This window comes from Antechinus flavipes, chromosome 2 (genome assembly GCF_016432865.1).
Source record: "Antechinus flavipes isolate AdamAnt ecotype Samford, QLD, Australia chromosome 2, AdamAnt_v2, whole genome shotgun sequence".
NCBI classification, from domain to species: Eukaryota; Metazoa; Chordata; class Mammalia; order Dasyuromorphia; family Dasyuridae; genus Antechinus; species Antechinus flavipes.
This window is the reverse complement of record NC_067399.1, coordinates 606,784,818-606,797,434: the sequence shown is the minus strand read 5'-3', so window position 1 is coordinate 606,797,434 and position 12,617 is coordinate 606,784,818. Positions and strand designations below refer to the sequence as shown.

Below are 12,617 nucleotides of genomic sequence, written 5' to 3'. Positions count from 1 at the left end.
TAGAAACCCTAAGCTGGCTTGTTTCTTCTATTCTTTTGTGCTTTGGGGCTCCCATCACCCCATATTGATTATTGTGCTCAGGGAATATGGAACAACTCAGATTCAATAAACATTAATTACCCACTGTGTGCAAGGCATTCTCACTAGGGATTCAAAGACGGAAAAATGATAATCTGTCTGACGGATCCTACTGTCTAAAGACAGAGATGTAATAAGATTACACATGAGTATACTACAAAGGTAAAACATGATAGAGGGCAAAGGTAGGTCAGGTAAATTGCTGTCAGAAATTTGATGAGGGAGACATCATTTTCATATGGGGGATTCAGGATAACCTGTAGCAGAAAAGAGCTTTTGAGAGGATTGCTAGAATGCTGGTCTTAGAGTTAGGAAGACCTGGTTTGCCACTACCTGGGTGACTGTGAGCAAGCCCACTAACCTCTCTGCGTCTCTATTTCCTCATCTGTAAAATAGGAATGAGAATACCTTCAAGCCTATTTCCCAAAAACTGGTTTGAAGATCAATAGAATCAATGTGTGTAAAGTGCTTTATGAAGGTGAAAATGCTGTAGAAATGCTCCCTGTTATCACTGATTCTTGTTGATTTTGTCTCAGTGGGGTAGAAAGGGGATTCTCTCCCAAGCAGGAGAACTCTTTGAGTGAAGGCACATAACCAAGAGTTGATTACATTTGGAAGCCTTTTTTATGCTAACAGGAGTAAGCAGTGCTGGGAGTTGCAGGTAAACCATTAGTAGATACCTACATTTTGAGCTGTTTCTATCATCAGATTGCCAGGAAAACCACTCTCTCAGAACTGGGGCAGATGCTGACTTCTGTTCAGCCTTTGTACCTTCTGGTACATGTAATTGTGTAACTCTTGGCATTAATCCGGAGAATACTAAGAAACTGACCTTTAAAATAGAAATTGTATAAGAAATTTTTGGATGTATTGTTTCCATAGTTCTCTAATATAAAAAAATATATATTTTTTTTCCCTCTGGCAGAACATTGACAAAGTGGTATTTGTTGGGAATTTCCTTAGAATCAATATGGTCTCTATGAAGCTGCTAGCATATGCCATGGATTTTTGGTCCAAAGGACAACTAAAAGCTCTGTTCTTGGAACATGAGGTAGGTATGATATTCATGGAATCATTTGCCTAAAGTAAATGCCCACATTTATATAAGGATATTGAATTTGTCATTTAATTGCTAAAGGGAACTCACATATGAGGAAGCTCCTTCTCCCAATACAAGTCATTATTCTTTCGGCAATCTGTAGTCTGCAGTCTTAGGCGGTTATCTAGAGCAGTGGTGTTAAATTCAAATAGAAATGGAGGCCACTGGGCCATCTACAAGTTCTGGCTGCTTATTGACTTAAAACACAACATGTTAAGGTTTTCTCTATCCTATTACATTTGTTTTAATTTTGTAACATACTTCCCAATTATATTTTAATCTGTTTTGGGTTCCAAGTGGGTAAATAATTTGGCTAGAATTACAAAATTGGATTTTTTGGGCTCCCAGGCCAGCTCTCCATTGGCCCACAGCTTCCTTTTTACGTGTGGGTCTTTGTCATTGAAAAAGTGATTTCATTGCAACAGCCTTATGGAATGTCAGTGTGATCATGGGGAAACAAGTTATCAGAGAAATTAAATAACTTATCTGTGGTGTTATTTCTGATGGAGGCATCAGAATCGGGCTCTGGACTTTCATCTTCCAATCTACCTCTGTCTGTCTGTTTCTAGATAAACAATACTTTACCTAACTGTTTTTATTTTTTGACTAATTGATTTATTAGTCTGACAATTGAAGAGGTAGAAGATGGTGCTGGATTATAAATTATAAATGCCAAGTCATTATTCACCTCAAGAGAAGTGGAAGATTTCCTTTTATTTTTCTCTTTGGAATTCATTTTGTATACATGTGACAATGAATAGCTATTGTAAGATTTTGCTATTTCCTTAAGGCAAACTCAATCAAGTGAGGAGACAGCTAGGTGGCACAGTAGAATGCTGGTCTTAGAGTCAGGAGGCCCTAAATTAAAATCCAGCCTCAGACACACTAACTGTGTAACCCTGGGCAGTTAGTAACTCTATTTGCCTTAGTTTCCTCATCTGTAAAATTAGTATCTTTCCTAAGAAAACCCCAAATGAAGCTACAAAGAGTCAGACATGACAGAAAAAATGATTGAACAACAACAAATCATGTGTGAAATGACTTTTTAAAAAAAAAATAAAGAGGGAGATAAATTACATTTGCTTTTATTAAAGTGTGTGAAAGCTTGTGAGCTAGTTCTTTAGGACTTCTGTCTATAGGGGCATTACCCTAGCTAGTAACAATCACAACTTATCCACGATACCCATTAGTGAAAATCAAAGCTGAAAATAACATAGGATTTTGTTTTCCCTTCTTGGAAATATTCTAAAGTCACATGCTCAGAATTTAATGATGTAAAAGACTGTTTACTTATCTTTACAGTTGAACAAACTGAGGCACAGAGAGGAAAACTCTTCAGCTTGGCATTCACCAACTGGCTTCAGCCTCCTTTCCAGACCCATTTCATATTGTCCAGAGAAAACTGGCCTATTTGCTGTTCTCTGAACTTGATATTCCATCAGTTACCTTCATCTCTTTGCACAGGTCATCCTTCCCTATCTTCATAGCTTATTTTCTTTCACTTCTGAGATGCTTTGGCTTCTTTCAAGGAAGCTCATGTATCAATTCCTATAAGAAGTCCCCTTTGATCCCTACAGTTTTTAATGGCTTTTTTTCACTCCTCAATAATCCAGTGTGTCTCTCTGTATGTGTTTCTGTCTACACCAAGTAGAATGTAAACTCCTTAAGGATAGACGGGTTTTTGTATCTTCATAGGATCATAGATTAAAGTTGACCTTAAAGGCTACCTAATTCAGCCCTTAAATTTTATAAGGGAGAAAACTGAGGACTGGAAAATTTAAATGACTTGTTAAAGATGACATTGAGGATTTGAACTCTAGCCTTTTGGATTCTGAATGCATGGTATTCCAGTCCATCATACTGCTCATTGGGTAGGATTGGAAGGTAACTTGTCTGTGGTCACATTGCAATCTAGTGACAGCACTGGGATTCCAACAGAACTTCAAGGGACTCTTAGCTAAACATTTCAGTATGTTAAATAGGCTGTTTCTGTAGAATTCTGAGAATACCTCTTACTGTTTTCTTCTATCCACTTGTACCCATTGGACAGAACTTTCATTCAATTACCAGAAGAATTGAGGACCCTCCCTCCATGGTCTCTTTCCCACTATAATCTTTTGTATCATCAAGCTGATTTTCTCTAGTACTTCTATTTAAAGCTGTTATCTGACTGAAGACAAGGTTGTCCTTTAGAAGATGAACTGTGTCAGCAATTTTAGCCTGAGACAAAACCATGCCATTAAAAATTAGTCATAGATTCTTAGAGTTTGAAGGACTTTAGAGACTGTCTAATTCCTTTAGTCCATGCTTGAGGAAGCTAAGACAGAGGAGGCTAGAAGATTTGCCTAGAGAGTCAACATCACAACTTAGGCTCCTTAACCTCCCAGTTAAATGTTCTTTCACTTTTATGTGCTGCCTTCCTAATGATCCTCCAATAGGCATTGATTAAGCACTTCTAGGTTAGGCTCTTTGCTGAGCCTTGGAAATACACAGGAAGGTAAAAACATACTCTGCCCTGGAAAGAACTTATATCCTTAATAATGATTTTTTTCCCTTGGAATCTTAAGCTTTGCTCAATCTCTGCTTTTGCTCCACTATTTCCTCTCATTCCTGGGGATCATGGTCTTGTATAGTGCTACAATGTCTGATAAAGCATCACTCTCATGTCTGCCCTGGAGTTTAATGGCCTCTTGACTCTGGGGAGGAGAATTTCTGGGTGTAGGGCAGCAGATCTCTTCTTATCCATGACTTTCCATGGCTTTTGATGTTTCTTTCCCTTGAAGTCACAGAATCTGGGCTCATAGGACTGCTCTGCTACTCTGTGGCAAAGCTACTTTATCTCTATTTGAGTTATCCAGGGAAGTTATACCCTTGCAGCTATAAATTCTCCAACTATGATTATAATTAACCAGTAGATGAGACTGTTGGGACACCAAATCGCAGTCTCAAAGCTAGAAGAAATTTCAGAGGCATCCATACTGGCATCTGAACAAGGATCTCATCTGTACACCTAACCCAAAGAATCTTCCAACCCGAAGACTTCCAGTGTTGGGGAAGCTTCTCAGCTTCCAAAGCCCATTTCATTTTTAGATGACTTTGGACTTTTGGAATGCTTTTCTTTACATCAAACTTAAATTTTCTCATTGCACTTTCCATCCATTACTACTTGTCCTGCCCTCTGGGACTCTTCAGAGCAAATGTGATTGTTTTTCTACATGATAGCCTTTCAAATATTTGAAGATCAATGTTATGTACTCTCTGGGGCCTCTTCTTTTCAGGCTAAACATCTCAACCAGTTCCCATGTGGTATGAACTCAAGGCCCTTAACCTTCTTCATTGACCTTCTCTGGACACACTCCAGCTTATCTAGGTCCTTTCTAAAGAGTCACCAAGAATTGAACATATTATTCTGGATGTGATCTGACCAAGAGCAAAATACTATCATTTCCCAATTTCAGTTATTGTCTCCCTTGATGTAGCCTAAAATTGCATTCTTTATATACTCATTGAGCTTATGGACCACTGAAACTCCTAGGTCTTCTTGAGATTAATTGCTGTCAAAGCACACACCTTTTATCTCATATGCATGAAGCTGATTTTAAAAATTTATAAGATCATAGATCTAGGGCTGAATGGGACTTCAGCTTTGAAGTATAACTCCCTAATATTGCAGATGAGGAAACTGAAGCTCAGAATGATAAATGACTTGCCCAAGATCACATAGGAAGTGTCTGAGGCAGTTTTTGCCTTCAGTTCTACCCAATTCCAAGCCCAACATTATTCACAGTGCCTCCTAAATACTAGTGAAATAAAAGATTTAAATTTCACATGTAAAGCTTTTAAATTTTAAAATTTAAATTGCAGCTAGTTTGCAGTGGATAGAGCCCCAGCCCTGAAGTCTGGAGGATCTGAACACAACACTTTCTAGACCCTGGGCAAGCCACTTAAACCCCAATCGCCCCAGAAAAAAAAATAAATTTCATTGTTATAGATTCAGCTTAGCATCCTAGCCTGTTAAGATCTTTAGGAATCCTGATTTTGTCATCTGATATGTTGGTCATCCCTAGCAACTTTGGGTAATCTGCAAATTTGATAAATATACCATTTATGTTGTTATCCTCATCATTGAAAAGAGAAAGGAAACAAGCATTTGTTAAACGCCTATACTGTGTTAAACACTGTGCTAAGTGCTTTACAAATATTATTTCATTTGATCCTCACAATAACTCTGGGAGATGTGCTATTAATATCCCGATTTTACATTCGAGGAAACTGAGGCAAACAGAAGTTAACTGATAGTAAGTTTTTGAGGCTGGATTTGAACTCAGGTTTTTCTGATTACACTATGATTGAACTAAGCCCTTCTGGCTATTTCCTTGATCACTGCTTCGGAGCTGAAGAAGGGATGGACCATATGGAAAGGAAGAGACTGATTACCTGAATGCAAAGCACAGAAGATAAGGGGACATAGGAAGGAATGGAGAGGTTATCCCAGAGAAGGTAGTATGTCTTTTAAAAACAACAACTGAAGAAGAAAGGCATTGGGGAAAATCCAGAGGGATCTAAAAAAGAATAGGGAAATTTTGGTTTTCTTGAGAAGATTAGAAGATGAATAAATTTTGAGACTCTCATTGAAAAGGAGAAAGCTATACACTCTAGAGTCCCTTACTCAAAAACCCACAGTGGCTCCCTCTTACCTTTGGGGTAAAATTCAAATTTGTCACCTTGGCTTTTAAAGCCCCTCATAATCTGGTTCCTTCAGACTTGTTCAGATTTATTCCTGTTACTCTGCTTCATACATACTACATTTCAACCAAATAGAACATTTCTATATTCCCAATTCTTCTCCCCTTTTTCCCTGGCATATTCTACCTCTACAGCCTTAATAATGTGGAATTCATTCCCTCCTAACTTTTATCTTCCTTCTAGGTTCAACCTAAGTAACACCTCTTTCTTGAAGCCTTGCTGGATTTCCCTCAACTGACCCATTAAATTGCCTTATATTCATTCACTTGTAAGCTCTTTTGAGCCCAGTGATTATTTTTTTCTTTTCTTTTCTTTTTTTTTTTTTTTTTTTTTGGTGTTTATCATGTCTATTTTTAATGCCTGTTTGCTATGTGCTTATACATATATCTGTGATGTTTTATACATGTGCTATCTTATATATGTGCTGTTTTGCCTGAGTTCACCAAAGATAGGGATCATCATTTTTGTCTCTATCTCTCCAGGAGCTAGCTCAGTTCCCAGAACATATTAGGTGCTTAATAAGTGCTAAATTGATTAATAATTACATGTAGTAAGCACTTAATTTTGAATGGAATTAGATGAATGTTTGATGGAATTGATGTTTTAGAATTTAACTATTGCCACTCCAAGTTTTAGGGATTTGACATTACAATAATTTTCTGGGTCTTTGGCTATTTTGACATTTTTCTAAATAGCTTCTTATCCCATGCTTTCCTTTTTGTTTTGAAGGGCTACTTTGGTGCTGTTGGCGCCCTACTGGAATTGTTCAAGATGAGTGATGATCAGTAAAGATGTCTCCTGTTCATAAGAAGGGAAAGATGCCTCTGTTGAGGTTGCTGCTGGGGAAAAGTGAAAACCACGATCAGGATGGGAACGAAGCCATTTTGGCAGTCGTACCTGCTGGATTTGTAAATAATTTGAAATCCTTCTAGCTGATATTTTACCTTCGGGTTTTGAGCATAGAATTCAAAATTCACATGGGAATACAAGAGGTTTTTTTTTTTCTTCCTGTATACTGTATTATTATTATTATTATTATTTTTTAAAAGGACAAAATGTGCAACGTGGCCAAATGTCCCAGTTTTATGCATTCATTTTAAAAAGCTGAATAATGTTTCAGAAGGACCTGAAATGTAATAGCTGTGTTTTTCTTCTGGGGTTTACTGATCAGTGTGGTAATTTTAACTTCATTTAGTAATCACTCTAGGAGATTTTTATCTTGACTTATATTTTTCATGACGTTTCATGATTTGCTGTTGGTTTCAAATGAAACTACAAAGCTAGCATGTTTTACTGTGAACGCTTCCTCCCTCTTTTGAGTTTGTTATTTTTGTTTTGGGGGTTTTTTTTGTCTCATATTTCTGTCCGTGAATGAATGTCCCAGGGAAGGAGAGCTGTCTGCTAAGCTCAATTTCTATCCTCTTCATCCACAATGAAAGACTGTTTTCTGTCAACATATATTCATATTACCCATGGCACTGACCACTCTACTGGCTTAGCAGTGAGAGCTAAAGCTTTATGAAGTGCCCATGCAATAAAGACTCCAAAAATCACTAAGAGTCACAGGCTTAGGAGGAACCTTAGACCATAGAATGTCAGAACTGGAAGGGACCTACATCTAGCCCCCTTATTTTACAGGGAAGGAAACAGAGACCTAGAGAGTAAAGTGAATTGTCTGATTTTGGATAGTTGGTGATAGAAGTAGGATTACAATACAGTGGTATATACAACAATCATTAAATGGGTACTTTTCTAGGCTCTAGGAAGGATACAATTTAGATAAGGTAGGATTGGTCTAGAATGTGGGCAACTGAGTCATCCCATTCCCAGACCAAGGTTTGTCGTCTTGTATGTTTTATTAATAGACTGTGGCAGTAAGAAATAGATATACATTTTTGCCGTGCCCTTTTAAAATCTGTAGTATTAAGTGGGAATACAGAAAAGATCTCGGATTCTATCCAGTATGGGAATTCTCACTGCTGGTGCAGATGACAGCCAATACCTGACTTATTTAATTAAGACCTAGGGAGTTGTCTCAGGCACATAGAACTCAGATGGTAAGTGTCCAAGTTAGCATTTGAACCCAGGTCTTTTTGATGCTAAGCTCAACACTCTAGCCACTAAGTCATGCTGCCTCTTGGTTTATTTTATATCAGCAATTCAATACTAAATGACACCTGAAACCCTTTATGAAGATAACTTTCTAACCTCCACAAAGTAAATTATATGAAACCTTTATATAATATGTTTGGTATTTGAAGGGAGTTCTCCAAAGAATTCCAGCATCATTAAAATTCTGATGCAAATTGGAGCATCAGAAAAAGAAATAAAATCATGGCAAGAGAATCATCTGGTGATGATTCAGTCAACAGGCTACTTGTCTTTTTTGTACTTGTGCCCCAGAGTGTTGTAATTAGATCTTATGAGTAGAAATTTTAAAATGTTTTTACTTTTAATATTTGAGAAAGATGATATTTCTAAAAAACAAAATTTTATTTTATTAATTTTTTGGGTCAAAAATAATTTTTATTTTGAAAAGATGTCCTGATGATTACTGATTTTGGTTTTGTTATCTCCTTTTTTGTCTTTGCCTTGATGACCCTGGACAAAAAAAAACTAGAAAGAACTGATCTTTTTGCTTTGACTTGTTAAAGAAGGGAAGTTAGGAAGGATAGTCTGTATCAAAACAGATCGATTGGCTTCCCCCTTTGTCTTTTGAATGCAGTCATTAATTTTTATATCTTCAAGTTGTGAAGAAGTGGGTACTAATTGAAGTGTTGACTTGTCTGGTTGAAATAAAGCCCGTTCCTGTTGTGATGTGTTTTGTGTATATGTGGCTTTCATTTCTGAACTCCCTTGTCTTGATTAGTTATTATTTGAATAATTTGAATTTTTATTGAATTTGAAAAAAAATTATCATGCTTTTTCCCACAAAGTTTTATATAATCTGAATCTTTTTTGTATTAGTCTCTTGGAGATACATGATATACTGTTTCCTCAATAGAAACTGTATCCTTTTACAGGATTTTTTCTTTTCTAGCTTCATTACCTTTTAACAACTTCTGAAATGGAGGACTTTTTTTTTTTTTAATATTGCAAAATGTTCACTGAACCATTCTGTTCTGTCATTATTTTCTCATTGTGAAAGAATGACACTACCCTATCTGTCTTATGAGTGCCTCAGCTGTATTGAATCACATTTTTTTTTTGTTCCAAACTTATGATTTCACTACAAACTGACAAAAATATAGGCAACTTGATCAGTTTATATGCAATGGCAAAAATCCAAAGCAGCTAATTGCCTTATCAGTTGTAGTTCCTATAATCATTGGCCTAAGTTGGGTGAGGGTAAGGCATATATCATTCTGAATTTCATATATGAGGAAATAGCAAAGTTTCCATAGGATGTTGCTATTAGAGTGACTATTCATCTAGTTCAATGCCCTCACTTTACAAATGAACAAAGTGATGTTCATGGTATGCTGGCAGTAAGGAGCAGGGCTGGGATTTGAATCCAGTTCTTCTCACTTTAAATCCAATGTTCTTTCCACTACACCATGCTGCCTTGAGTCCCTTCCTGGAACTGATCAGAAAGCTCAAAGTGAGATCCTCTGATGTGCTTCTGTTGTGCTATTTTCGTTGTAGGCCATAAGATGGTACATTTAGAACAGACCTCTGAGATCATCTTCTCTAAACCTCCCCCCCCCTTTTTTTTTTCTTTTAACAGAAAAGGGAACTGAGGCCCAGGGAAGTTAAATGATTTACTTAGTGACACAGGTAGTATCAGTTAGGATTTGAACCCAGGTTCTCTGATTCCAGAGCCAGTGCTTTTTCTATTATAAAAGGTCTGTCATATAAAATAATACAGTCAAGTTGGCATCCCATAAAGAAATGTACTTGCTTATCCAGAGAATGTATCTGAAATTACTTGATGACTTTTATCGAGCCCTTTAAGTTGGTTAGGTCTGACTAATGGGAGATATTATTAAATAATAAAAAATGTTTCCAATGAGATTTTAACTATGTGGTCAGCCTTTTTTTGTTGAGGTGAAAAGCAACAAGGCAGATTTCTACCATTGGCTCCATGTCACCACTTGAGATAGAAGTCATGAACACATCAGACAAACATTGGGCCTTGCATCTATCTTAGAATTAGTTTGCAAAGTGTCTGCTTTCATGTGATTCCAAGATTTTTACTGTGATCATATATTCAAATGGTCAGAGTATACCAATTTATGGCCTTGGGAAGTGAAACCAAAATTTATCTTCCTTTTTTGGTGTTGAAGATGGCTCAGTGTCTTTTTGAAGAGTGAAGTGATTGAGCCTTTCATTGTTTTTATGTTATTCTTGGACAGGAAACATTTATCGTCATAGGCCACATCTTTTGTTATCAAACCTTGCAGGGTGTCTGTGTAATTCCAATTCAAAACTTTTTAATTTTTCTGTTATTTCTGTTGTATTTTATTCTTCATGACTCCATTTTGGGGTTTTCTTAGTAAAGATACTGGAATAGTTTGTCATTTCTTTCTCCAATTCATTTTATAGGTGAGAAAACTGAGGCAAAGAAGGTTAAATGATTTGTCTAGAGTCATACAGAAAATAAGTATCCAAAGCTAGATTTGAACTCAGGAAGATGAATCTTCTGGCTTCAAGGAGTGGTACTTTACCTACTGTATCATTACTTGTCCTATTTACTTGTTTTCTTCTACTTATCTCTCTCCAGTCCATAGTGAATCCAGCTAAATGTTCCATTCATACCCAGGAAATATAAAAAGCCCTGAAGGAAAGCTTCTCATATGTTGGATAGATCCTTTATAGAGAATATATTGGAGAATATGGACCATAATATTGTCTGCTCGCTCTCCCTCTCTTTCTCTCTCTCCCCCCTTTTCTCTCTGTCTCTTTCTGTCTCTGTCTCTCTTTCTCTCTCTATCTCTCTGTTTCTCTCTGTCTCTCTCTTTCTCTGTCTCTCTGTCTCTCTCTTTCTCTGTCTCTCTCTCTCTCTCTTTCTCTCTGTCTCTCTCTGTCTCTTTTGTGTGTGCATACACACAATCTTTACTCCTTCAACCCTGTAAGATAGGTGCTAATCCCATTATATACATGTGGGAAAATGAGACTAAAAAAGTTTAGGTGATTTGTCTGCTTCCAGATACCACAGATGAACAACTAGTAGATCCCACAGTTTGATAGGAGCACTGCTGAGGGAATTGCATTTTGCAAATTATAGAATGCTTTTAATGATCCCAAGGTATTCCTCAGTCTCCCCCTGTCCCGCCCTCCCCCCCCCCAAAAAAAAAAAAAGCCTCTCCATGATTCTGTATCTTGAAACACTCTATTCTTCAGAGAATCAAAGTTGTGAGTAAACCTAGTAGATAGGAGTAGGCATAAGTAAGCTACAGAATGTTTTCAGAGCTGACCTTTGCAAAAGAAGTGGTCCCGGGGATATAATGGAGAAAATGAATAACTAGGAAAGTGAGTCAGTGATATAGCAAGACCAAAAGATTATAAATGAAGAGCCTGCGTTAGAGCTGAACTGATTATGAAGTATAAGAGAAACCAAGTTCTCTAATGGCCAGGAAGATCCTGGGAGATCTGTGGGAAAATATAGGCAATAATTGAGAAGTCAGATGCCTTGTTATTAACACACCAATGGAGGGAATAACCAAACTGATGAAATCACAAATCTACTGAAGCATTGCAGAATATCTCTTTTTTAGGTGAGAAAACTGAGGTAGAGGATAGTTAACACTTTTTCCAAGAACACAAGCTGCAGAACTAGAACTAAAATTTCAGATATTATACAAAGAAATTCTACTTTATTTCTCTTAAGTGTTTACCAAAACTTGAACCAGTATAGCAAAGTGTCACCTTTGATATAGGGTTCTTCTTTTGAGATCCATGGAGAAGAATCTTGGAATAGATTTTGAAGGAGTCTGGAAACTTGAATGGGGAAAATAAAATACATGTTATTTTCAATACCCTCCGACTGAAATAGAGCATTTCCTTCAAGTATTTTCTGAGTAGGGATCCATAGATGTGCTTAACCAGATGACTGTCAGAGAGGTCCATGGCATGCAAAAAAAGTTAAGAACCACTGTCTTCAAGCATCTACTTTAACAAAAAGATAAGAATGTGTTGTAGCCATCTTGCTTCTATAGTATTTGAAAAATTCTTTACTTGTATAGTTTTCTTTCTACAATTTAAGTGATCAATGTTCTTAATGAATTCAGCTTTTATTCATAGATGGGGAGAATTTAAACAAAAACCTTAGTCTATAGATACTTCTGGGCTTCTTATAAATGTGTTAAGAAACTTATAGACATAATTCTCATCCCACCCCCAGGTCCCCTCTATGTGTTGTTTTTTTCCTCCGTTAAAGTATATAAATCCCTTAAAGGAACAAACTTTTTTTCTGGACTGCACTCTCTCTCAGAAATATCTGTCTGTCTCTTTCCTCTTGTTCTCTCACCTCTGATTTCTCCTTAGTTCTCATCCTCTAATTTCTATCATCTCTAAGTTCTTTGAGGGCAGAGACTATCTTTGGCTTCATTTTGTATCCCTCGGTTTAACATGGTGCCTGTCCCATGATGGAGGCTTAATAAATGTTTCTTGAGCTGGGCAACAAATCCAGCCTTAGACATTTGACACTTACTTGCCATGTGACAAGTATTTTAATACCATGTCTAGTGCAAAA

General features: G+C 36.9%; 1 protein-coding gene across 3 annotated transcripts in view; it reads left to right on the top strand.

The window, feature by feature from the left end:
• PANK1 (pantothenate kinase 1) overlaps positions 1-8,740 on the top strand; it is a 65,487-nt gene extending 56,747 nt beyond the window's left edge. For all 3 annotated transcript variants that reach the window (XM_051981615.1, XM_051981614.1, XM_051981616.1), the window contains 2 exons: positions 1,004-1,129; positions 6,653-8,740. In XM_051981615.1, the coding sequence (XP_051837575.1) occupies positions 1,004-1,129; positions 6,653-6,712 (186 nt within the window). In that variant the 3' untranslated portion in view covers positions 6,713-8,740. The remainder of the gene's footprint in view (positions 1-1,003; positions 1,130-6,652) is intronic.
• Positions 8,741-12,617: the final 3,877 nt, after the last annotated feature.